This window comes from Neopelma chrysocephalum, unplaced genomic scaffold (genome assembly GCF_003984885.1).
Source record: "Neopelma chrysocephalum unplaced genomic scaffold, ASM398488v2 Primary Assembly neopelma1_65, whole genome shotgun sequence".
NCBI classification, from domain to species: Eukaryota; Metazoa; Chordata; class Aves; order Passeriformes; family Pipridae; genus Neopelma; species Neopelma chrysocephalum.
Genome location: NW_020897722.1, coordinates 3,565,135 through 3,592,014, shown reverse-complemented (window position 1 = coordinate 3,592,014; position 26,880 = coordinate 3,565,135). Strand labels below are relative to the sequence as shown.

Here is a 26,880-nt window from a genome sequence, read left to right as displayed (position 1 = left end):
GCTCCTCTCTAAAATGTACAATGTCTTAAAACAGCTGCATTCGTTTTTCACAACTGGGCAACTCAACTGAAAGTTTCAGATTCCTTTGAGCTATTCCCTGGTGACTGGCATCAAGGTCAGCAGCTGGACACTTGAGTGCCTTCCCACGACCCCTGTCAGTCCTGCCAAAAGAAGGGCTCTGTGTCATCACATCTCCCTGACCAGCATGAGACTCCTCATTTTGATACATGCAAAAAACCACTCTCTGCACAAGAGGTGGAGAACTCTGGATCAGTCATTTGCCTCTCCTATCAAACTGAGTCCTGAAAAAAGTTGAATTTACAAAGTCTGGTTGGAAAGGAGAGTTAATGCCATCGCCTTGAGTGGCTCATTTTAGGTGCAAAGTGAAAATTCAAGGCTCTGAGAGAGGAAGAGGCATCCCTGCAGCTAGTTCCTGTAAAGGGCAGTACTCTGCCTGCCTTCTGGCATGTGCAAGATCATCCAGTATAATCCCCTAAATCCAAAACCTCCCTCCCACATCACAAACACAGGTGCCAGCTTGGCATTTCATGTTCAAGCAACAACTCAGGCACCAGCAGCTCAGCCCTTGGCTACAGCACATACACACAAACCCGGCCTCGCTGGGCTCACAGCCTGTCTCCCAAACCATCATTTTAAAGAACTGATTTATTCTGATTTTGTGGTATAAGGGTGGGGATGAATGCAAGGGCACGTGAAGCCACGTGACTTGCAGCTCTGTCGCTTCCAGAGCAAGTTTTACTTCCAGTTTTCTTTCCCTGAATTCACGTGTCCTTTGAGCAGCGCCCTGACTCAGACACCACGTACAGCTCCAGGAGCTGCACGTACCTGTCAAGGCTCCACACAGCATTCACTGCAGCTGCCTTCCCTTCCCCACAAACCCAGCAGCCACGGGGAAAAGAACAGGAGAAATGCCCTGTGTGCCCCAGGGTACACACCAGAGTGCTCCTCTGTTACTTGTACTTCACAGAGCTCTCCAGGAGAAAGGATTCCTCTCCAAAGCATTTCCTCTCCAAATCCTCAGTAGTTTTTCTTCCTTTTTGTCTTTTCTTTAAGGTGTCCTGAATCTCACTTTAAAAGGCTTAACAGAACAAATAAGTCCAAGTGCAACCTTTTAAGCAGTTATTTAACAAGTTGGATGCACGTCTTCAGGAACCTTCAGGTTACCATCTCAGCACTGTTTTTCACTGGAGAGGAAACAGAAATAAGGGATTTAAGGCTACTGGGACAGGCTGTGGCATTGACATTCACACAGAGCCTGCTCTGCTCACAGCCCTGTTTGCAGGGGCACTGGGAGCAGGGAGAGCCAGGCTGCACACAAACAGCAAACTGCTGTGAAAAGCAGCAGCGAGGGACTAACTAGACCAAAGCCAAGAGGGTTGGAAAGCACAGAGTCAGGTTTAGTTCCAGTACCAGAGGACTTTAAAATCACAAAGGCATGTGATGGCATCCTGGATGTTGAGAGGCTGCCCAGCAGACCAACTTTGGAAACCACCTAAACTGCACTTGGGAAGTTGTGCTTCAGAAAAGAAAAAGAAAAAAAAAGGCATAACAAACCACGAGGAACAAATGTAGAAAGAAGGGTGCAGGTCACACTTAAAATAAAAATACAAAAATATCCCCTATCACAAGAAACTTTGCTTTCAAGCATAGCACACCTCACCTCATTCACAAAGCTGCTGACAACACAAAAGCTGAGACTTGACCTTGAGGTGGCACAGGAGGGAAAAAACCCAACTGACTGCAGCAGCCCACCTTAGCTGAAAGGAAGGTGTTGGTGTCAATCTGCACAGTGCTTTTAGAAGTATTGACTTCAAAGCCTGCCACCGACCATTCCAGGTGTCAAACATCCCAGAGAGAGGGACTTCCAGAAAGAGTGACCTCACAGGTCACATACTCTGGTTATTACAGCCATGCCCTTTTTTTAGAGCCGTGTTAAGCACCTGCACTTGCCATAATTCCAAAGGTCAGTGGCCAGAAGCTGTGGCTTCACAGTCAGAAGGGTTCCACTGCAATGCCTACTTAAGATGGTCACATTCCCACACCATGGCTTGTCTCCTCCTCTTACACAGTTCCTCCAGCATTTCTTAGAGCTTTGAAAGGAAATGCCCTGGAAAATGTTTTTGTAGGATTCAGATCAGATACCTTCTCTCCTCACATATCCACCATAGTGGAAGTGGGAGAACAGAATTAAGATGGTAAAATAAACTGAAGGCAGGGAGAAGATCTTAAACTGCAGGCACAGCCAATACCTGACTAACACTCAAACTACACGTGCTCCTAGTCCAAGGTCAGGAACTGCCTCTGAAAGATGCTTTTACACAATAAACTGATAGGTTTAAATATGTATAAGAGCCAGTTTAGAGCCACACTGGGCCAACAGGCCAAGCTCACTCCACAGTGAAACAAGGGTTAAACAGCCTTTTTTACTGAGTAAAATACCAACAGATACCTTGTAAGGCAGGTGCAGCACCCAGGCAGTAAGGCCACGCTCTGCACCAATTTCTGCTGGAAAGTGTAAAAAAATGAGCTGCCTGTTGCACCCAACAACTGCAGCAGGAGAAGCACTGCCACAGAAGAACTGCTACTGTGTCCTTGCTGCTTCAGCACCTCAGATAACCAGGTGTCAAAAGATTTTCAAGCTGGGTGGCAGCAGCTTTTGTAAAACCAGGTTTAGTTTTGTTTGCAGCCACGTGTAGCCTTGTGGCCAACTCCATCCCAGCAAGCTCTCAGCAGTGAAAACCCAGGGCAGCCTTCCAGGCTCACGACAGTTGTCCAGCCTGACTTCATCCACATCACATGGCAGTGCCACTGTGGGGTTTAGGCAGAGTGGGCTAAAAGAGCAGAAAAGCAAAGAGGTTGTACTTGAGGCAAGTGCCACTATATCAGAACTGAGAACAGTGAAATTAGATTGTGGCCGGATTTAGAGATGCTCCACCTCCAGCATGAGTCTCTTCTGAGACTAGTAAAGTTCACGAATGAGTGAATTATCAGCTAAAAAGCAAAGGAAGAAGAACTGCACGTGAACTCTCCAGGTCCACAGTCACACAAATTCACAAGGCTGCAAGGTACCCAACGATATCATCCCAAAGCAAACAAACATTTTGCATACACAAGACACAAAAACCATCACAGGCCACAGCCAAGGGGTTGCCCAGGCTGCAATCAGAACTTTCACCAAGGACACACGGCTTGCAGGCAGCGAGTCCTGTGCCCACCCTTAGTCATCGCACTCAAGTGTCCAACACTGGGTTGAGCCTTCACACAGCAGAACAGAAATTCTTTCCTGGGTGTTGCAATATCAGAAAGATTATTTAACCACCTGGGATGGAGGGTGAGTAAAAACAGCTGCAAAGTGCTAAATAAACACCAGCCCATTCAGCTGAGGAGCACCCTCCTGACACTGTGTCCAAGGAAAAGGTGTGTTCCAGCCGCTGCAAGCTGGTCTGTGCTAGTCCCGGCAGATCCAAGGGTACCTCCCAGTAGATACACAATGAAGCCTTCTCCACTACAATAGGATTCTGGTTTAACAACCCACAGAGAGGACACAAACTATTTACAATAGCCAAGTTACTGCTCACGGGTCTTGCTCATCTGTAGCTGGAAATCCCAGCAGCAGGGGAGGGATGAAACGCCCTGTGCTGCTGGTTTCCTGAAAGGGAGAGAAAGCTGCTTTTCCTGCCTCCCCATTATGCTGCTGCTGTCATCTCCCTCAAATTGCATTACAGCACATGATGGCGGAGCAGGGAGAGGAGGAAAGCCCTCAGCAGCACTGTGGCTGTGCTGCAGGCAGCTGTCAGCACTGCTGCCCCTTCCCTCTGCCAGCCCAACATGTTCGGCCAACAGCAGCTTGTACTTGCCAGGGGTACCTGGGCCAATGCTCCTTCCATGACCAGCCTTCAGGTAAAAATTGATGTACAGGAAGCATTAGGGAGAGCTTTCCCTCCCCCCTCTATCAAATGTCAAAACACATGCTGTCTTTGGGATGGGATCTGGAAGTAGAGGTGTAAATCTGTTCCTAACTCCGGTTTTGCAAACACTGCAACAAACCAACCTCTGCCTCCCTTCCTCCAAGGAACAGCAGGAGCAGCGCCCACAGCTTGGTAAGAGCGTGTCAGTCTGGATAAAGCAGCACAGGAGCCTTGTGCAAGGAGTGCTTCAGACAGAACATATTACTAGAGGTCATTTTCAATCCTTATCTTCCCCATACAAAGATTCCAGCTAGTGCGAATCCCGATCACCTTGTACTGCAGAGCAGTATCACGTGATGACTCTACAGATCCTGTCCAAATGTTTCTCTGAATAATGCAAACAGTAGCTTGGCCTCCTTACAGGGGGAGCAGGCCGAGGGTGAGCAACACCACCCAAGCCAACTGAAAACATTTCAGGTCACCCTGACATCCACATGCACTCACTCCCAGTTTTATCTCAGCTCAACAACTTTGCTTCTCTTTACGAGTGACAACCACAGCCTCCAAAACTCACCCTGGGAGCAGCCAGGCACCATCAGCACCAGCACAGGAGTGAGGCTCCCCAAAGCCAGCAAGGAAGTCACATTTAATTTAAATTCCCCCTGACCTGGATCAGGAACACTGGGAGGTGGCACCATGACTCGGGGCAGCAGCTGCCCTGCGTTGAAATCCTTCCCCAAAGCCCAATGCTTTTTCCACTTAATCAGGCACTGACAGTTCCCCTCATGAACACAGGGAGGGAACCACAGCGGGGCTGGTAATTAGGAGAGAGGTGTCATTCAGAGGGAATATCATTTCCTGTCCTCGGGAATTAAGCTTTCTCAAGGATCGCTACAAACTTTAAACCACTGCAGGCTCTTATGCACTGAGCCAGAGGAAAAACATCACTCCCAAGATATTCCAAAATAAGCCTGAAATTCTATAAAAGTGACATGAAGGCTGCTGAGCACGAGATTGTCCCAGCTCAGTGAAACATTCCTTATTATCTCACATCTCAGTGCTTTGGCAAGGGTAACTTATTCAAGCCACCAGGATGCTGCTAAGTGGCTTTTCCCCCCTCTTTTCCTGTTTTCTCTGCCTACTCCTCCCTGATTTCCCAGACTTCCCCATTCCAGTAACCTGCTTAAAAACAAAACTACTCCAGACTAATGTTGGTCAGCACATCATTCAGCCCCACTTCACACACAGGAACTCCCAGTCAGTACACAAATAAGGTTATCTCCTGTGCTGCTACTGGGAGATAGCTGGAGTCTGCAGGCAGATGTGTTTCACACCTTCCACTGCTCACTGTATTTAAAAAGGCACCTATCCCACTGGGATAGATCCTAGCAGGAATAATCTCAGTTACATGGAGCAGCTTAAAAAGCCCACCCATCTACCACAACAATAAAACACACCATTGTTTCAGTGCACACACAGACCTCTGAGACTATTATTGCCTCGCCTTTAAGTAGTTACAGTGATGCCTGAATTCAATAATGTAAATGGAGGCTTAAAATATCTCCACACCAAATCCATCTGTAAAAATCCCCAAAATTCCAGTGACAGGAATTAGCGGCGCAGTTCTGACTGTCCCAGAAAGAATGCAGCCAGTGGCAAGCCCCAACACCCAGCGCCGTGACACAGTAAACCACTCACAATAAAAAGATATAAATAAAAATAAGACACCCATTCCAAGCTAATGAATGGGAGCTTCTTCCAGCAGGCACTGAACAACACCCGAAGGGCTCCGCATCTCTCGCACTTGGGTTTGTGCTACTCCCGGTTGTTAATCAGCTCCTGGCCCCTGGGATGTGCTTCCTGTCTCTCTCCAGCTGTGCTGGAGTCCCCGGAATTGCGTGCTCGCTCCACCTATTTTTGCCACAGGACTTTTTGGTGATTTGTGTCCAATTTCAAAGCACAAGTCACGCTGCCAGCGATCGCAGCTCCCGGCGGCAGGAACGCCCACTGCATTCTCAGGCAGACAAAGCACTGCTCTACCCAGAAATTTGGACTTCCGAGGCAGCTCGTGAAACTCCAACCCTGGAACAGGCTGCCAGCACCCCACTGGAAACCAGAATGTACCTTATCACCCAGAACACCTGCCCCAACTGCTCTTCCAGGGCCTGCTGTTTGCACCCTGGCTGCCCAGCTGCAGCCAGGCCAACAGGAAAACATCCTAGGAAGGGAGAAAAAGAGATGGAAGAAGGCCTGTTACCAAAATGCAGAACCACCAAGCAGGCTGAATGTCTACAGATCTTCAGGAAATGCGTCTGAGTCCCTTCCCAAGTCTTGGTATTCGAGGCACAAACTCCTGTCAAGATGATTGTTTATTAACATCGAGTCACACCAGCAGACACCCAGCACATGAAATCTATTAACATGTTTACAATTGCAGAAGGCCTGATGTGAGGCAGTGGAATTTTTGCACAGCATTCACCCTAGAAATTAAAAGCTGATATTAAAGCTGTAAATCCCACAGTCCTGGGATTAAAAGCTGTCTCTGCAATCCTGCAAGTCCTAAAGAAAATGGGTTCCACCACATGGTTTGAACTGCACATTCCCATGTACCTGTTCAGGGATGTGACACAGCCTGCTCGAGATTTGGGTCTGCAGAATGATGGGTCTCAAACATCCCCCCCTTGCTTTCCAAACAGGCTGCTGGAGGAAAAACCCTTATGTCCCTCTTTGGAAGCAGGAGAGGCCACCTTAACTCAGAATGCAAAGGCCAGTCTAAATGCCTGATGGGGGACACCTGCCTTTTCTTCCACTGCTACTGCTGGAAACCTGTGACAGCTCCAAAGTGCATCAGGTGAGAGAGCAGAAATTGCAAGAAAGAACCAACCACCACAGAGACAGAATAGAGAAACAGGGATCTGCTCACAGGTCTTAGCACCAGGACTGCCTGTGCCCCTCAGACACCAAGGCAACGACTGACTGCCTTTAGAGCTGCTGCCCAAAGCAAAGCAGGAGCCTGCTGTTCCACAGGGCAGGAAGGGAGATGGGAAAGAAACACAACAAGGAAGGCTGTGAAAAGCACATAGACAACAAGCTGAAGTCTCTCAGCATTACACCTTGAAAACAGAAATGAAAGTGCACAGCAACATGAGCTTTTCTCTTTCAAAGTACCAGAGGTCTCAGACAGTGACCAAACCATAACACCAGGTAAGAAAATGACCCTTGCTCCAGGAGCTGTAAGGAAACGGAACAAAACCATCAACGACTAAACTTATTTGCATGAAAACTACCACCCTAAGTATCTTTCAGTAAGACCTGAAGGTAAAGTACAGGATGACTCTCAAAGACAACACTCCGGGTCATAAAGCACAGGTGAGATGAAAAGAAAAACCTCGTGGGCTGGATCCACAGGTGCAATCAGCCCTTATCCACCCAGGACTCCAGCCAGCACAGCTGCAAAGCCAGGGATCCATGGGATGAGGGCAACTCTTAAATGGTTTTAAAGAGTTGCCTTTCTGCTCACCCCAAGGCACCGTGTGGGCACTGCCTGGGGAGCTCGTGCTCCCCTCTTTCCCACACACATTGTAGTTCACCACAGCTCTTCAGCCTCAGAAGCCTTGGGTGGGATCCCGACCTGCCTCCAGCTGTCTGGGGGAGAAAGGTCAGCTCCAGAGGCAGAAAAATTCACTGGACACGTCCCTCACATAAAGGCAGAGCGTGTTAAAACTTCCAGGCTTTGCTCTCTCTCCACCGAGCCGAGCCGGCACTCAGATAAACAGAGAGGGAAAGAGGAGGAGGAAGAGGAGTATCTCTTACACAGATCCCTCAGCTCCGGGGACAGCTGTGTTTGGGTTGCCTTCCTGCAGCAGCTCCCACGGCAGATACCTGAAATGTCGAGATGTCCCAAAGGCACCGAGTGCTCCCACACCGAGCGGGAGGGGGGGCAGGAAGAAGAACAACCTTTTATCCTCCTCTCCCCACCAGCTCCGGTTTATCCCCGAGTACAAACACCCGGCCCGGGGTACCCGGAGAGCAGCACCTGTACCCAGGTGTCCCTCGGTGCTGGGGTTGGGGGTGGGGGGAACGACACGGAGGCGATGCGGGACTCCAGGGCCGGGAGGGAGGCGGGGGGACCCCCTGACCTCGGGGAGGGGGAGAAGGGACCGGCCTTGAGGGGAAGGAGGGGGAAGGGAAAGGACCCGGTCCTGAGGGAAGCTGAAGGCGGACGGAGTGTCCCCGACCCCGAGAGAAAGCGGGGGGGCCTCAGGGGAAGGGGGAGTGGTGACGGACACGGGGACGGACGGATGGACACGGGAGAGCCGGCTCTGAAAGGAAATGGGGGAGAACAACCTGTCCGTGAAGGGAAGCGAGGGGAATGACCCGGCCCTGAAAAAACGGACGGGACGGACACCGAGCCCTCAGGGGTGGGGGGGACACCCCGGGCAGGCCCCGGCCGGGGGTCCGGCGAGGCCCAGGGACGCCCTCTCTGTCGCTCGGTCCGCCCGGCGGTGGCACGGCGGCACTCCCGAGCCCCGCGGGGACGGCAGAGCCCCCTTGGCACTCCCGGGCCCCGCGGGGGTGTCGGAACTCCCCCCACACTCACCGGCCCCGCCGCCCCTCCGGCCCCGCTTCATTTAACCGCCGCTACCACCGCTTCCGCCCGGCCCCGCGACACGTGACCGCGCCGCCCCGCACCATAGAGAGGCGCGGAGAGAGTGGCGCAGGGAGACAGGCAGCCCGGGCGGGCCCGGAGCGGCCGACCTACCATAGAGAGGGGAGGGGAGTCCGGCGGAGCCGCGCCACGCCCCCTGCCGGGCGGGAGGTGTGCTCGTGGGGAGGGGGCGAGGCTTGAGGGGAAAGGGGCGGGGCCAGGCCCTGCACGTGTGTCCTGGGGGCGGGGGGACAGGGAGCCCTTGGGGGTTCCATGGGGGGACAGGGACCTCATATGGGGTTCTGTGCCCGGGGGGGGGGGGGGGAATCCCCAGTGGGGGCTCTGCTGAAAGGGGGACACACGAGTCCTCGACTCAGACTCGCACCCGTCCTCCTCCGCTTGCAAAACATTAATAATTACAGAAAACCCCAACAGAAAAACAGAGACTCATCAGCGTTAATGACTCTTTTTCCAGCTCTCGTTAAGGGGGAGATCATAATTTCCTTCTGGAAACTGAGGATTTGGAAAAGTAACAGGGCAAATGATAAGGTAAGAAGGGAAAAAGGTTGAGGCTGGTAATTAATCAGTTGAAGAATGAATGAAACAAAGTGTTCTCCCTGCAAGGGAGGACTTTCATCTGGGGCAGTCCATATAGATCAGTTAAACCAGTTGCATTTCCATGCTTTATCCACTCGATTCCCATAAATTTAACAACCCTTAACAAAAAAATCTGTTGGATACCAAGAGTTTAAAGTTGTGAGTTTATTGCATATGTAACAAAAATGAACATGACCTCCTGGGTCCAGCCTACTATACAATCACTGTTTATTCCAGCTGGTTCCATAACCACATTAAATAGAACTAGTATTTCTTTAAATACTTTGATTTAGACATAAAATGAAACATTAGTGTACAACTTTCACAAAATAAATCTGCAATAAAAACAGTGGGAAGAATAACAAGGATAGCAGCAATACTTAAAACATGACATTACAAAATAATAATAAATTAAAAAAATACATTATAAAGTGGTTGAGGAACAACAACAACAACAACAAAAAAAAATTAACAAATTAAAACCAGATCCATACTGTGTTTCTGGGAACTTGCTGTACCACACGGCCCTGAACCTGGGCACTGGCTCCAGAGGGCCCAGTGGCTGGATCAGTAATTTACGGAATCTGCTGGATTTTAGAACCACCTCGACTTGAAGCGAGGACAAACTGCTGAGCGAGCGCCGGTTGCACCGTCTGGAGCCTGGAGCAGCCTTTGTGGAGCAGGGTCTCCTCTGACGTAATGCCCAAGTGAACACTCACACCCATCCAACAGTCTCGTTTCTTCCCGGTTGGAAACACGAGCAGAGTGGTGGTTTTCCTACATCCCTGAGCGTAGAGTAAAGGCTGAGGAGCAGGATCAGGGCACGGCAGGGCGGTGCCGACGGACCAGCTGCTGGGTTTGCCGTGAGGACAGGAACGACAGACACGCTGTACCTTGTATTCCCTTCGGGTCAGATCCAAGAGTATCCGCGCACAAGGTGGGACGTGGAATGACAAAATGGACACCGGACTCGATGTTATTCTTTGGGCAAGTTTGAGAAGTTAACAACCAGTTCAAGTGCTGGCAGACCGAGTGGGAATGGACGCACCAATTCAGACAGCTGAGGTTATCCCAGACCTCTGGGAGCCACTGGCTCAAGCCACACAAACTCCTGTTTGCACTCCGTCCTTCCCTGGCCTCAGAACTGGCCACAGGAAGAACAAGCCATGGCTCCAAACCCTCTCTGCCTCGCTTCTTGCTGCTCCTCCATCCACCCAACCAGCTTTAAGGCCTGCCTCAAACGCACGTACAGAACAAGACAGAAAATGTCTTCGTCGTCACTGAAGTGGCACGAAATTGCAAAGACAACACGATGGGAGAGGTGGTGAAGCTGTCGGAAAGAGAACTGAAATAATTAAAAGGACAGTGCCCCATTCTCGTCACCGTCGGCACGGAGGAGGTACCTTGACAAGGGCTTTAAAATACAGCAAAAAACAGACGGACTTCTCGGAACAACAATCCTTGCCTAATCTTATTTTGTGCATTCAATAAAACACTGACCTAGCAAAGACATTAGGAACTATCATATGCCAACTCTGTCGTTGACATAAAGCTACTTGACCTACAGATCTCCAAATCAAGGACTTTTCCCTTCACCTTGCTTGGTTTGCACAGAGCCAGTTGTGCTGCAGGTAGAGCTTGTGTGATAGGATTTTTGTTAGGGCTGGGCTTTAAGTATCTGGGTTTGGGGTCTTTTTTTTTTTTTAAACTCCTTTAGTGAAAAATCCACATGAGACTGCATGCAAAGCTTTTGGGCAATAATCCATTTTGCATTTTTCCTATCTGACTGGTTTATTGCACATTCAAACGTACTGAAAGGATTAAATACACTCTATGAATAGGTCTGACTTCGAAGCCATTTGGACAAGCTCCGGGCTGTGGGGACTCTGCTGCTCAACCCGAGACCACACAGGTGCTCTCTGCCACAGCTGCATTTCCTCTCTTCTCTGCAAGAATTGTGTGGTTTCATTTACGTCCCAACAACCAGAACTGCAGAAACTGGTCCCCAAGTGCCAAAAGATCCCTACAGAACATGAGTGTGAACAGGCCTCTCCTGTAGAGTCTTGCAGGATGAGCATCTTCAGCCATCCCCTGCAAATCTCACTATATGGTACAATTCCACACCTCCGATGCAACCCTTACTCCCAACAGCAAATCACAAGAATTATGGTCAATGGCAAAAAGAAAACCACAAACAAACAAAACAGAGAAAGATGCCAGGGTTTTGACACGTGTCTACTTTCTGTCCTATCACAGTTTAAAGCTATTATCAAATTCAATTAAAAAAAGACAAAATAGAAGTATTCCAGTAGACTTCTCCTAAGAACGATCTCTTACCCACAGCTGAATTTCAATGCACTATTCCATAAACATAACATCTGTTAAATGTTTCAGTAATGAATCTCTCTAAATATCAGGCTTGCCAAAGAAAAAAAATCCTATACAAGCAAGTCTGCTTGACTTAGGTTTAGACATGTTTGATAGATAACTGGGTGTCTCTGAAGCCGTGTTATTTATTAAAATACTGTCTCATCTTGGTGTGCAAAGTGGAAAAAATGTTAGTGATTCAGGTATTTGATTTGCTTTTGTTTCCCCCGTGTTAGAGAACAAACTTTTTAATATTAGTTTCAGATATTTGAAAAAAATAGCCTTATATGGCTCTCTGGAGAAATTTTCATCCCTATAGAACTGAAGTCATAAATTCTTCCAATAGCTTTTCATAACATTTGAATTGTACTCACTATATAGTTCCCCTTTTACCTCGACCTCCAAATAAACCTTTCCCAAGGCCAAAAAATTTGAAGCAGAAGTTTGCTCTGTTAACTTGGCTTTTAGTGATTTCCATGTGAGTCTTTAGAATTTAAAGTCACGCAAATGCATCTCGGGTAAAACAGTGGCACAGAAATCACAGCTTTGGGACTGAGTGGATCTTTATCCTCTGTCTCCTCCTCACAAGGCTTCTCTGCAAGCTACTTACATCTGAACAAACTACGGAAAGTAATTCTGCAGGAGGAAATAATTGTTTTCATGTGCAAAACAATTAGATTTCAGCCACGACAACCAAAAAGAAACCATTCAATACCATTTAAGCTGTCTCAGATTCCTTCGCTTTTCTCAAGGTGAGCCACAGCTTCCACTGGGAGCTTCCTGCTAAGGCAGAACTTGGATTTCTTTACCTTTCAGTTAAGTGTTCATATGGAGGTATTTTCTGCTAGAAGTTTTACTTTTTAAACAGGTGTTTAAAATGTGCAATGCAAATTCTGGTGCCAGTCAGACACTCTGCACCTGCTGGACTCTACAAAGGCTCAAGTTTGATTTAAGACAGACTAACCAGGTGCACCTACCCCGTTGCAAGTTCTCAGCAAATTAAGCTCATTCCTAATTACACTTTGATTCTCCTATTAAAAAACCCCAGAGGTCGCTCACCCTATCACAATATGTGTTACAAATCTAGCAGAATATCCTGTGTAACCAAAGCCAAATGCTGAACTTGGCTGCATTTCGTTTCAGGGGGGGATGGAAGAAGAGGGAAGGGGTTATTGTAACAAAGGGGAGAAAATAGAGTTGGGAACCACCAACAAAAGCCCCGACCCCCCACCCCTCATCCACCAGCGGCGGAAGGGAAACAGCCCCATCTCTAAGTTGTCAGAGTTCTGATGCTTCAGACAGCTTAGCAGGAAGTTCACAGCAAGCTTCTTCTAGCTTTTGATTTGGTGGTCCATGAGCTAGCATCTGTTTCCTTTGGTTGCTTTTTCACTCGACAGCAAACCCACATGTCTCTTCCACAGCTGTCAACAGCTTCTCATAAAGCTTCTCATATGACTCATAAGGCGGAATGTCGATCCGGTTAAAGCTGGAGGGGAAATAACAACACACTGGTGAATCTGAAATATTTATTGGGGGGGGAAAAATGCTGGAGCAGCTACATATAGATAGAACTTGTGAAAACTCAAAGAAAGCCTCAGCCACTTCAGTGGCCAAAGGAGACGAGATGAAAACCAACTATTTCTGCAGCAGGAATGCACAGCTTAATAGGGAAGCATTTGGGAGGAGGAGGAAGAAGAGGAGGCTGATGCATGAGACTCGCAAATAAAGCGAGACATGAGGCAGGGCTGCTCCCTGCCCTGCCTGCAGACAGTCTGTGCTGCTGCTGAAACCATTTCCTGCCTCTGATGGAGTGAGATTTCCGTGCAAGGGCTCAGGCTGTGCCTATACTGCAACAACAGCACGAGCTCCTGACGTCTGACATCTGACAAGGATGCAGCTTTGTAATAAAGAAATAAACTTACAAATGTCTCACTATCCAGAATAATCAACTCTGGGATAAATGAAAACCACAGGGACTAAAGAAGACAAATCAAGCTTTAAAAAAAAGAAATTATTTTGCTGACTGCAGAGTATAGATATTTCCAAGCTAACAGAGCACACCTGGAGTCATCCATGTATATCCCATGGCTAATCCATACCCAGTACAAATAGAGATGACTCCTTTAAATCAAGACAAATGGAGAGCAAGCACTGCTGTGCAGAGTGTTTCCATCTTACCAAGTGTGGGCTTTTGGAAGGTTGTCCGTGTTTGCATCTATTAAATGGATGGTAAACAGTCTGGGTCCTGCAGCGCCTGTAGAACCTTAGACAGACATTCTAGTTAATGCACTTCAACAAAACATCATTCACACACACAAATTTTGCTGCTTATAAAAAGGCAAGGGAGGAAATTACAGTTCCAGCTGCAAACCCATGTATGTCCCAGGCTAAATCTGCAGAGATATTTGCAGCTGATGAAGGGATGGCAGATGCAATAGGGCTGCTCAAGACAATCTGATAGTTTGGAAAGCTGCTAAATTTGGTATTAACAAAACTGCACCTTCAAAAATGAAAAGACTAAAGTGCAAGAAGGTTTTCCTTGTAAACCACAACTATATATTTTAATTTTGAACATCAATTTACTGTCAGCCAACAAATGGGATGCGATCAGGAGACCACAACAGCCAAGGGCACTGCCACCTTTTCGATGACAAAACCTGCGACTTCCAGGAACTTGCTTTGAAGTCCAATGGTTTGTTGCCAAACTAAGAAGGGAGAACAATTCTCACGTGAAAAAGTCATTCAGTCAGCTCTATATTCATGTGGATGTTTGCATGCAATGATTTTAACATCAGTCCACAGCGCTGGAGGACACTGAGGAGCCAGTATTCACAGCAGCCAAAGCACTGCGTGGTAAGAGATTTACCAGCTTCCCTGTCCGGCAGCCACAGAGCTGCTGACAAACGTAACTCTGCTCTCAGGCTCAGAAGTTTGCAAAGTGCTTGAGTTATCCAGCCTTACTCTGATACTTTACAAGGGGCCTGTAAATACCACATGGCTTTTATCTCTTTCCCCCACCACAGATTAACTCGGCCTCCACATCAGTCACCTTGTAAAGCCTTGAAACCTTGAAGTGGGACACGCGTCGACCCCGTCACGAACTGCAGCAGCCGGGCCCTCCTCTCCTCATCAAAGGTTTCCACCGCCTGCCAGAACCACTTCACGATGTTGCTGTCTGCCATGCAGTGCTTTAGGCGGGTGTTGGACTTCCAGTCGTTCAGGTCTATCTTATCCAGCCCTCCTATGATGAGCTGTTGGGAGATTAGAAAGCGCTTTAACATTCAGAGTCATTGCACGGTTACAAAAACACACATCCAACCACGTCACGTGAAGCCTGGAATTGTTTAGGTGCTTCGAGCAAGGTAGCACTCCAAGCCAGTATAGGACAGGCAGTAAATCTTTGAGTTTAACTGCAATGAATTACCAGCACTAGAACTTTTCATAAGGAAGTAGAATCAGAGGGCCATGCAAGACCTGCTTATTAAATCTATGCTACCTGAAAGGTACAGCCTGTCTTTATGAGGGTACAGCACAAATCTGGAAGAAGACAAGCCATCTGCTGCCTGACACAGCATCATTGTCCTGATGCAGGATTGTTCCAGAGGTGCCAGTAACAGCTATGACAGAATCCTGCTCGGTTTGTGGGAACATCTGAGCTGCTTTGTTGTTCCACAACAAACTACAGAAACTTCTCATCTGTTTTCTGCCGCCATTTGTGAGAGGCTCTGACACAGACCAGACATATCACTTCAATCTCTTTTCCAGATAATGCCAGGTTGCAAAAAACAAAAAAAGGAAATCTAACCACCTCTCCATCAACGAAAAAAAAGGCACAGAGAAAACTTCATCCCTCAAAACGTGTCATATTCTAAACTTCCCCATAATATTCCATACTGAGGATCACATTTCTGAGAGCTGCCATTTAGCAGCAGCCTTGTTGTGCCACCAAGGCAGCACCCACTTACAATTGTGCACATTATCAGAACAGTTGTGACTGTTCTGACGTGGACAGTATTGAAATATTTAATGGATTTCTAATCTGCCTTTTTAAGCAAATGGAATGCAATAACTTTGAGGATTAATCACAAAGCTCCAATACCACAAATGCTTGCTATTCCACAGGTTGCCTTATTTTTTTAAAAAGGCAAAACCAAAGAAAACTTGCTATAACAGGTATTACTTTAAGAGCCTTCTGCACATCAGGATTTAATAATAAGACAAATTATTTTCTTTTGTATATGCTCTACATTTCTATTTTAGTCCCTGTAAACCATGTCCTGTGTGCATATAGAAACAGCCATGCATGAAAAGTTACTGGACAAACCAAGTTCTGGGGTAGGTAACATGTCAGGTCTTGCCAACAATTCCTCAAGCTTGCAGTGCTCCCTCCCTGTTCAGACCACCTGCCTTGAGCATTAGTCCTTGCACAGACACCATGGTGTATTTGTCTTTCCCTGTTTAAGTAGCCTTCTCAATAATATTAATCCAAAGAATGTCTAAAATAAACCACAAAGGGTTTGGTTAAACAAATACTCTGCTTTCTGGCATGTAAATTGGAATAAGTTTTGTGGTTTTTTTTTTTTCCTTGGTTGGTTTGGCTTTTTTTAATCAGTGCTTGATTGTGGATCAAACAAATTACAAAACAATACTCCATGTGGATAAAACATACCTCGAGTTCCTTCTGGTCAAAAGGCTTAAGGAGATGTTGAGGAATAAGTTCATTAAAACCTTTCTGCAGAGCCAGGAACTGTGCCTCTATTCCTCTCATAAACCGCCAGTTCACATACAGCCTGTGGGGGGGGAAAAGAAAAAGTCAGGGATGATGAGTTGGATGGGACTGGGATATTTGGAGAAGAGCTGGGAAACGCTCATTTTACAGAGGAACTTGTTTTAATACACACATTTTGTATTATGAAAGAAGTGCTTATCAGTTCTTCGCACCATCAACAATTATTGCACCATCAACAGAAAAACCAGTGTACAGTTCACAGCTTCATCCTCCCGGGTAATACAATAGTGCATTGTGTGAAAACAGTCATGTCATTTATGACTCAGGTATTTCCACCCAAAATACTTGTTTCACTAGTCTCCCTCTATACAAAAAATGAATCTGTTTACTACCTCCTTTCCACTACATTGCCAGGATATCTTTCTGTTCTGCAATACCTGACATATTCTTTCTTGTTCTCTTCTGTCACTGGAATATTCCTGCCATTTGGTTTGAGTTCATGCTGTAAAATCCTCCCGAAAGCGTTGTGTTCCACACAGAACGTATGGTCCAGGACAGGGGTGATGTCATTCTCTCTGGCAACAGACAGACAGAGGGTAAACTTACTATTTTTGATATTTTGGTAACTCTCAGTGGTGATGCTGACAGGTATTTGAACACTTAGATAGACTTCAAGCTAAACCTACCAACTACCCATCTGCATTTCGCACACGAGAGGAATATTGCCACAATCACCTATTTCTGTATAGGTTAGAGCACGTTGAAGAGCCTCATCAGATATGGGACATCCATCTAACTCTAGCAGAACTCAGGATAATGAATGAAACCAGATATACAGAACCCCCCCACACACATATACATACACCCAGCAGGAATCTGATCTGCTGTCACATATCAGTGTGAAGCACGGAAGGGATCACACACTGTGAACTCAACATCATCAGTAACTTTAAACACAAAATTCAAAGAGCATTTAGGAAAAGAAATTGAGGGAATGCAAAGCAGTGCTGAAGAGTCCCAAAGCTACACTGAATGTTGGATTTTGTTCTGAGCTGTAAGTGTACAGAAGCCCAAATTACTTCCATTTATTTTAATTTTAATTGAAGTTGGTTTTCTTTTGAAAAGAAAAGTTTGGATTTTGCTACTGTGATATTCTACCACACCCATGCAACGTTGAATGATTTAGTATCTACTTCACTGCAAGGAGAGTGAATATAGAGTTTGCAATGAGAACTTTTCCTCAAGTACCTTGAGCTTTCTGACACAGAAGCAGTAGTTTAATGATTTTGTACAGATTTCCACCATTACAGGTTTTTGCAAATATTTTCTGTAAAGTAGTATCTCACTATTGCAAACAAACTCCACCCCATTTTCTCCACAGTGAGACTGTTGACAAATGCAGTACTTACAAGATCCAGACTAAGCTTTTGTGTAATTCTGGGTCAACAGACTCCAGGTCGGAGAGCTGGATGGGCTTCCCCAGAAGCTGTTTGTAAAAGGGCACCGTGAAGCCCCCGTTGATATAGTGTCCATGGAACACAGCCAGACCCATTATCCGACCCACAAAATGGAAATAAGACAAATGGTCCTGCGGGGAGAGAGGAGAGGTTGGAGAGAGAGGAAAGGGAATCAGCCTTTGGGAAGACACTGACATCTTGTGGCTCCACCTGCGCTCTCGGTGGAACATTCAGTACATCCTGCAACCCTCCGGGCAAGAGGAGACAATGTTTTCCCTCATAACACAACCAAAACCAAAGCCTTTAATGATTAAATACCTCAAACAAGTCTCTGTGCATTACTTAGTTAATAAATTGGATTCAAGTTCTCTAGACCTCTCAAAGGGCAGAACTTGGAAAAGGAAAATCCCTGTAAAACCCCCAGAATCCAAGAAGATACGACAATTCCAAACAAATTAGTTTATTCTTTGTTTAACCATCAAAATGTATTTGCTCTTGAGGAAGCAGGCCACGTGCTTGTTTCCTTCATTCCTTTCATGTTCCTTTTAAACTGACTTTTGAAAACTGAGGTGTAAGTCCTATGGTTGACATTCTTCCAATCTCCCTCATCTTCCAGTGCAAATGTCAGGAAATGTCATGTCAGGAAGAATTCCCTCTAATAATACAGAACTGCTGCTCCTTTTAGGGTTTGCATCAATATAAATCCTCCAGTAAGAAAAAAAGCAAGCACAGGAGTGTAGTTGAGAAAGGGCAAGCAAGGGATACATCCCTAAAAGTCACGGGGTGGGCACTGCTGGGAATGCAACGCTGTGTGCACAACCAGCTGCTCACAGTGAAGATGAATTTCATCTGTGCCTTGTCTCCTCAGAATCACTGTGCATCCCAATCAGAACTGAGGAGTCTCAAAGAAATCAGGTACTGATCAAAGGACACCTCCTTTATCATGTTTTTAATCTCTGAACAAAACCCCTCTACTCCATACCATATCAATATAAAACATTAACACCACCTTATTCTGCTTCACCCTCCAGTTTAAACTCTTTCCGTGGAAGAACAGCTATAAAACACTGCAGGGGATGTCTGTTAAAGTAGGAATGTCACTTGGAAATTACTACTTACAGGATTGATAGAAGAGTCTGGATTGATTTGCAGCATGTAAATATTATCTGTGGAGTACTGGAAGAGTCCATAATAGGGATTCAACATTTCATGGCACAGCAAATACAACCACTCTCTGCCCCAAAAAAAAAAAAAATTTAGAAAGGTGCAACTTCCACTTATGTTTCAGATAACACAATTATTGTGAATTATCAGTTGTGAAATGCTTATTTCAAAATCAGATCATTCTGTGCTGCCCTCCATTTGCAGACCAAAAAGGTATGATTAAAAACCCAGAGTGTCCTGTTCCACTCACAGGCAGACCTGGTTTAGGTTAGAAGCACTGAAGGGATTATCATCAATTAGAGAAGCTACAGCAAGCTGTCAGACAATGCCATCGACTAATTGAGTCTGAACAACACAGGCTTCCAAAAAAATCCTGACTTTGTACAGAGTTCAGCTATTTGCAGCCTACATGATCTGCTCCCCTGTAACCTGTATGGGATAAAGAAGTATTCCAAAAATCTCTTGTTTAGAATCAGTTCAATCACTGGTGATCTTTAGAAAAGCTGTTTTCCCTCCCACTTGGTGACTTAGAGAATCTCTGCTTTCAGCGGAGGCCAGAAGGGATGGAGACCAAACATATTAGGAGGAGGGGTTGGGTAAATTCTCTCAGTAACACACAAGGACCAGAATGGAACTAAAGCTATTTCTGACCTTCCACCTCACCCTGACAAATACCCCTTTGTTGTTAAATTTGGACACTCATCCCAGGTCCAAAATATTCTGAGAGAAATATCAATTTTAATGCTTAGAAGTGGAGCTGTACTGCTCTGAAAGAGCCAGTTGCAACTAATGGGCAATTAGGAAAGACATCAGGGCAACAGGATGTCAACACTGGAGCCACCCAAGGTTGCCTCGGGTAAGGTAGCTCAGAATGTTCCAGCTTCTTTCCTTTGTCCAGGGATTGATTACTGAAAGACACCTAAGTGGGCAATGCAGCCTTTGTGGATTTGAGAAATTTCTCAGTGAATTTACACAAAGCACCTGAGCCACCACAAAGGTGAGCGTTTTACTGATGCTACAATCAGCTCCAGAACCTCAGATCTGAGGCGACCCACAGGGAATTATTGTTATTTTTAAGAGGGAGGCAAGTCCTTGCTAAAATTTTAGCCTTTGTTTGGGATTAGTTCATCTCCACTGCTGCTCCAACAGATCAGAGGGCTCTCCTGAATGTTCCCTGGAAATCAGAAAGGTGTGTTTAACTAAACGGTTTCCGTGACCCGGATCTGACTTCAGAGTCTGGACACCTCCTGAGAGACCTCACAATCTGAGCTGATCACACTTTCCAGTTTTATGACTTTCAGTGGGACAACTATTAAATTATAAACTTGCACTTTTCCAATCTACCATGATACAAAGACCGAAGCTACAACCTCTGCCTGTAAAATACACCACAAATAACTTACACACACCATTAACAGATAACTCAAAAGGGAAGGGTATCAGCCACAGGGAACTTAAAAGGACAATTTTACAGTTAATAAGTGTCAGACAAATCCCCAAATCTCACCTTGCTACTCCTCCATAGTCTAGGCCTTCCTCTCCTCGGAATTTCACCATAAGCCTCTTTTTCAAGTCCTTTGGCCTCATCTTCATTATCTGACGGTAGGATTCCTGTGGGGGTATTTGTACAATTAGATATTTTATTTCCTCACTGTAATTAAGTCTATTAAGATTTCTGTAATACTGCAATTAAAATTTCTGCATTTCTGTGATACATGGATTGTTACTCAACAACAGAAGACACGATTGTGCTTGAGTCTGAAGCAAACTCCAATGACAACTCTGCACCACGTGGGGAGTGGGATTCACTCCCTCTCTCATGAGAAAACTTGCTATAACCAACAACCAGTTTTACTTAATTCTTGACTAACAAAACCTGCTCTTAGTAGTGAAACAAACAAAATACCTCAAATATTTCCTCTCTGGATACTTCAATCCGACAGTGACCAGCCTGAGGTTGCTGAAGGGAGAGCTCATGTCTAAGGACTTTCAACTTTTGTACCAAGTCTCTTTCATATCTCTGTGCGGGCAACTCCTCCCCCTCTTCCAGTGATCCCTCATTTGGAGCTGGCAAAGGCTGCTGGCTGGGCTCTTTTAGCTGGCATTGATGGCTTTGAAAGAAAAGGAAAATGTTTATTCTGGAAGCATAACAATAAGTGATAGGTAAAACAGTGATGGAAGAACTGATTAAGCTTCCTAAGTGTGTATTCAAGTGAATTTTTTAATTTTCTAATTTTTTAATTAAGTAATTTGTGTAGCATCATTATCCAACAATCAGGGATGTAAGGAACACAGGTATTTAAAATAAAGAGTTTCAGCATTTTTGAGCTCCATTTTTATATGGCAAACAAACTGTGGAAGGTTGTGGAGCATGATCACTGAATGCTGACTAAATTTGTGAGGCATTCTCCCATATGGAGACAACTTTCAAGAGCTTAACACAAAAAGAGATCTCTAATGGAACAAACAACAGCTTTATAAATGGAACTGTCTAACAACTGCAACTAATTTTATTCCAGCTCCATGTAAAATGAGGCTGGGGATTCCAACACAGTAAAAATACTGCATCTATGGGTGTCAAAAGAGAAAGATGTACTTGTCCCAAATAGCTGCAGCTTCATACATTCAAACTATCCTTATACATCAGTGCTTTATTTGGGTTGTGAAGCAATTATTTTTCAGATACAGAGATTCCCCAGCTGGCTTTCAAGCACAGACAACTCAGATCCAGGAAAAGTCTGATCTTGGGCACAAGCAGCACTGCTTCCAGGGTCAGTTCCACAATAGTTCAGCTGCCTTTGCACGATGCAGAGCTTGATCTTACTAAATCCTGCTAAACCCCAACTGGCTGTGCACAGCAGCAGTTGACCACACTCCAGCTGGCTTTATATTCCTGTTGTCTGGAGCTCCAGGGAACACGGAGCCAGTCCAGGTCCAGCACAATCAGCACAGAGCTAGAACTGCTCATCCACAGGCAAGAACTGAGCGATGGGGAGCCCCTGGCAGACCCTCGACCCCACACCCCAGCAATTCCAGAACTGTGCATTTGCTCCAGTACTGCTGGGGGAAATTTTGTCCAGCCAGCTTAAAGAGATTAGTGTTGTGCCAAAATAAGCAAGGTCTCCCTCAAACCTGAGGACTGTACTCTGAGCAGAGTCAAAACCTTTCTGAAGAGTTTCTGCAAAAAACTTCGATAAAACCAGCACTGAGAACCAATGCTCAGACCCTGAGTACAGCACTGGTTGCATCTGTTCCCCAGCATCATTATCATTCAGGTTTTCAGCCCCCCATGACTCTCAAACTGTAGCTAAAACTGGACAAAAATTCAAGGTTTAAGAATCCAAACCAGACATGAATTATTTATCAGGCAAGACTCTTACTTCATGATGTGATGTAGTCGTGGATCTGTGAATTGTGTGGTTCTGTTGTTGTGATCTACAAAATATATTCTTCCTGAAACTGTACTTCTGACTTCCCAGCCTGGGGGCAGAGGTCCCAGTTCATCACAATTCACACTGTTAAGGTCTCTAAAGAGAAAAGCAAACAAGATGTTAATGCACATCTGAAGTTAAGATGAAACCGGTTTACATAGGGGGGTGGGAGGAATGAATTTGGTGCTCAGTGACCGAGGCCATGGAAATCTTGGGAAGGACAGAACACATTTAGGTTTTGACAGGGACTCTGAGGGCTGTAAAAGGAGGAAAAGACTCTTTTTTTCCATAGCAAAAATTTCACAGAAAAATTCCCATTAACGCTAATGAGACCCATGTGCAGAAAACCAGACAATTAAACAAAGGCCTCTGCACCAACCAAAGTCTCCAAACACCCCCTCATTTAGAGGCTAAAGCAGCCAAATACTAAGGTCACTTAAAAAATAAAAATCACCTCTGAAGTCAGACATAAGAACCCTCAATCCTAACTATTTGATTGATAAATCACTTACAGTAAGGCTTTACAAACAAATTCACTCCTTTCACCCTAAAAAAATTTTACGTATCACTTCCAGGTCGTGTTTGAACTCAGTATGTATTTACACCTAAGAAACTGAAAATTAGGCTCCAGCCCCCTAAGAGAGGGAAATACTAATAGTGGCAAGAAAAGGGAGGAAGGAAACCCGAGGATTATTTTTAGGCACAAAAACTATTGTTAAGTAAAGCATTCTCCAGACAGCTGGCATGGATTCCGGGTTTAAGGCAGCAGTTAATGTATTTCCTTACCTAAATCTAGCTGTGCAACTTCTGTATAAATGAGTTAACTGAGAGGGTTTAGAAAGGTAGAAATGCTTTGTACACCGGAGGTTCCTCGGTGTCACAGTGAGTATAAGCCAAGGGGATACACAGGCAGACAGACAAGCCCTTGTTAGGCTCCTTAAAGAAGATTATGGTTGGAACCATTTGCTGTGATCAGCTGTGCATCTGAAAGTACTGCAGAGGTCTGACTGCAGCAAGTTTTAACCTACATCTCTGCTGAATGCCAAGGTTAGGTTTTTGCACCACAAGCTGGTAGAAGGAGTCACTTTTAACTAAAGTAAGTGTGACCTGTGACTCACAAGACACTGCTGGGCCCACTTATACTGCTGGTCCTGAAACCCTGGCTCTGGGATTTGGGCAGAGAAGCAGCAGAACCTTTCATTAGGCTGATCAGCATCACTTGAAGAAGAGACAAGGCTTTGGGCACACAAGCCTGACACGAGTGACACAAATGAACAAGCACTATCATTTCTTCTTCTCACGATACCAGCTAATCTAACATCAGCTATTTTCTGTCTCTCTCTCAGCTTTATTTTTCATTTCCTTCTATACACTGTGCTTTTATCAACACTTCTGCCCGCACTACTTTATATCATTTCTCTAATATCCTGTATCACACTCCTGTATTATCCAGGCAGTGCAGCAGCTGAGAGTTACAAACTTATTGTTTTACTCTTGAATCTGGTGTGCAGGTGGTCCATGGGACAGCCCAGATCCAGAGCTCCTCAAGGAAGAGCACCAGACCTTGCTTACAAAGACCTGGATTAACTGCAGGTTAAGGTTTAAAGAGGCTTTGCTAAATTAATCATGTGAAGGATTCAATTTTCTAGCTGCAAATCACAGGCCTAAAGCAAAAAAACCTCAACTCCATTTCAAGTTTAAATATAACAATCTCTGCTTCAGTTACACGTAAGTGAGCAATAATAAAGCACTAGCTGCAAGTTGAATACTCAAGAAACAATTATTTTAAGAAAGTAGACATTTTTTTCTTCAATTTGCAGTCCAAATTGTTTTCATACAAAAAAGTAGGTAAGATTCAGAGATTTGTAGCTTCCCCAAAAACCACAGTCACATTGATATTTTAGGAAGAATCCTTTAAACAGGAATTCCCGAAGGGCTACATATTTTCCTCCTTTTGTTTTACATGATTTACAAGCAAATAATTTTTTCTTTCAAAAAGAGTAATCCTTGATGTTTGGCGAAAACTTAATTAGAAAGATCCAAAATTATTCTTCTGCTGGGAGTTCCCCCTTTAAATTTAGACAGGCCACGTCACAGAGCTTTGCTCTTAAAGATCCAGCATCCTGTCACACACACACATCCCAAACCCCCCTGACTTTAAACTATAAATACATACCTTGGTATCCTTGGGTCATGCCATGTGCTAACTCCAGTCTGTGTGTGCAAAAAATAAACCTGTCCCTGTACCGTTGTTCTTTGCTCTATTTAAAAAAAAAGGAAGAAAGATTATCCTAAATTACAAATCTTGAAAAAAAATCTGAATAAACAGTTTAAAGCCATTAGAATATTTTGTTTGTCAGATCTAGGAGAAAGCACTGGAGCCATCCCCCTGATCTCTGGCAGAATGGACTGGTTTGTCCTTCTAAAATTTGCTCTGACTACACATATCAACATTCTTTTGAAACTCACAGATCCATGCACCAACATGTTTTAGCTGGTATTTTTATTTTTAGATTTTGAGACAACCCAAACCCCCAAACTAGATTTCTTTACTCCTAGATTTGCTGTGTTCTTTTCTGTGATTTAGATTCTCCTTAATCCCATCCTCCCTAATCTTCTGTACTCCTGGCTGCTTTGTTGCTTTTATATTTTCCCGATCTCTTCTCAAACGTGGGCTCAAACCTACACAACATGCCAAGGGGGAAGGAAAAAATAGCATTATACTGCTCCAGTTTAAAGAGCTCTTTACATTCGTTCTCCCCAGATACACAGCCAAGATTAGCAGTGAATCCTCTGCACCAGCATCATACCTCAACCTCATGTTTAATTTACCACCAACCTCTCAGTGTACCCTGGCACAGCTAATTAGCCAAGCTCAGACTCTCATCTGCACTGCTCAGTTCCTCTTCCAAAATGCAGTCCATGAACTCCACGTGGATGCTGCTTGTTTTAACAGGTAAACCCCTTCCAGTTGGGTTCCCAGTTGGGTTCCCAGTTGACCAAGACCCTTCCAGTTGGGTCTCCCAGCTGGGTTCCCAGTTGGGTGTCCCCACCGCCTGGACCATTCCCATTTGACTCTCCCAGTTGACCAAGACTGGGGTTTTTTTGTTTTGTTTTGTTTGTTTCTCTGAAATCTTCAGGAAAATTAAAACCACTTCAGCGCTCCAGCCGTGGGACGCTCCTACCGTAGCCTTCGGGCAGCTCGGGCGACTGGTGCCCGTGGGGCCTGTTCTGAGGTGTCTGGACGTGGGCTCTGACTTCGGGGGTGCGGAGCCGCTGCGCCTGCAGCCGCTGCTCCTGGCTGGGGGACTCCCCGAAGCGACAGTTGCCTCCTCCGGCCGCTCCCGTCGTGTCCGTGTACGGCGCCGGCTCCTCCATGAAACAGCTCAGCGGCCTTCCCGGCCCGGAATCTTCATAAACCGTTCTGAAAATGGGGAAACTTCAAGAGTTTCCATCACGAGAGAAGTGAATGCAGAAATAACTGTTTCTCTCTCTCTCCGTTACGGCTTTTAACCCAATTTATGCCATTTTCCTAATGTTTTAATACCCAAATTTCTCAGGGAAGTGCCACAGGCACCGGCAACAAAAAACCACAAGTCTTACCCAGTTAAGCTTATTTTCTTCAAGTAATTATCCAGCTATAACCTTACTTTCTGGATAGTTGATAGTAGATAGTGGATACATATTCCCAGGCAATATATTAGTCACACTGATATTTAATATTTCTCATGTTAATTACAGTCTTTCCACATATAAACCATTTTTCTAATTAAGTGTAAAAAAAACAATCCTTACCCTTCATTCTCCAAAAGCCCTCTGCAGTCTACTACAGAACCTCCTGTGCCTATTCTGTCCCGTGTCTGTAAACTGACTGAAATAAAAAACCACAAACTCAGGTTAATAAAAGAGCAACTGCTTCCTTAAAAACAACAAAAAGCTAAACAATCCACATTTTTACAGGGGAAAATATTAAGGAAAGCTCTATCCTACACAGGACAGCACTTCACTTACCAGAACTCCTTCTATAATCTTAAAGCATTACTAATTTTTTTAAAAAGGAGAACAGAAATCAGAAGCTTATCCCCTCAAAACTTGAGTTTATTTCTGTAAAAATCAAACATGTCAGGTTCTACATCTGGGTTTCATGAGGATCCAGAAAGGGAAGCTGGAAAAAAATTGTTCACCACTAGATGTCATCATTAGGGTGAGAATTTGGGGTTTGCCAAATACATTTATATATCACTGAGACGCTTGGCTTGCGTGGGGGCAGAAAACGTGGGGTGAATTAGCTGTAAAACTAGCACTGCCTTGCTGAAATCTGGAAATGGGTTACATCAGTCAAAGGTATTAAACCAGAAATTTATAACATTTCTCTTAGCTCCTCCAGATCCTTTTTTCCACCTAAGGTTCCCTCTGCCTGCCACCTTGGCCAAATGCATGAGTTTCACAGTGGCCTTTTCCCTCCCAGAGCTGCTGCAGAAGCCTTGCCAGACACATTCCCTCTTTTTAATACTGTTTCCCACCATCAACTGAGAGGAAACAAACTCCTGCACGGGAG

At 45.3% G+C, this 26,880-nt stretch overlaps 2 protein-coding genes across 18 annotated transcripts in view; both read right to left on the bottom strand.

The window, feature by feature from the left end:
* The window catches only part of RNF216 (ring finger protein 216), a 77,807-nt gene extending 69,096 nt beyond the window's left edge, over window positions 1–8,711 (bottom strand). For 4 of the 14 annotated variants that reach the window (XM_027683671.1, XM_027683677.1, XM_027683682.1 and 1 more), the window contains exons 1-2: window positions 8,530–8,565; window positions 7,743–7,811 (exon numbers count right to left, since the gene is read on the bottom strand). The gene's annotated coding sequence lies outside the window, so the exon portion shown is untranslated. Of the gene's footprint in view, window positions 1–956; window positions 1,187–7,742; window positions 7,812–8,529; window positions 8,616–8,691 lie in introns of those variants that run through there. The other 10 variants (XM_027683673.1, XM_027683681.1, XM_027683679.1 and 7 more) reach the window with 8 other exon arrangements.
* A 613-nt stretch (window positions 8,712–9,324) lies between these two features.
* SMURF1 (SMAD specific E3 ubiquitin protein ligase 1) overlaps window positions 9,325–26,880 on the bottom strand; it is a 45,562-nt gene continuing 28,006 nt past the window's right edge. Inside the window, exons 6-18 of one of the 4 annotated variants that reach the window (XM_027683560.1) lie at window positions 26,118–26,193; window positions 25,508–25,761; window positions 24,499–24,583; window positions 22,272–22,418; window positions 20,798–21,002; window positions 20,399–20,502; window positions 18,847–18,961; window positions 17,680–17,858; window positions 16,708–16,845; window positions 16,211–16,331; window positions 14,591–14,792; window positions 13,720–13,804; window positions 9,325–13,027 (exon numbers count right to left, since the gene is read on the bottom strand). In XM_027683560.1, the coding sequence (XP_027539361.1) occupies window positions 12,928–13,027; window positions 13,720–13,804; window positions 14,591–14,792; window positions 16,211–16,331; window positions 16,708–16,845; window positions 17,680–17,858; window positions 18,847–18,961; window positions 20,399–20,502; window positions 20,798–21,002; window positions 22,272–22,418; window positions 24,499–24,583; window positions 25,508–25,761; window positions 26,118–26,193 (1,811 nt within the window). In that variant the 3' untranslated portion in view covers window positions 9,325–12,927. The remainder of the gene's footprint in view (window positions 13,028–13,719; window positions 13,805–14,590; window positions 14,793–16,210; window positions 16,332–16,707; window positions 16,846–17,679; window positions 17,859–18,846; window positions 18,962–20,398; window positions 20,503–20,797; window positions 21,003–22,271; window positions 22,419–24,498; window positions 24,584–25,507; window positions 25,762–26,117; window positions 26,194–26,880) is intronic. The other 3 variants (XM_027683561.1, XM_027683562.1, XM_027683563.1) reach the window with 3 other exon arrangements.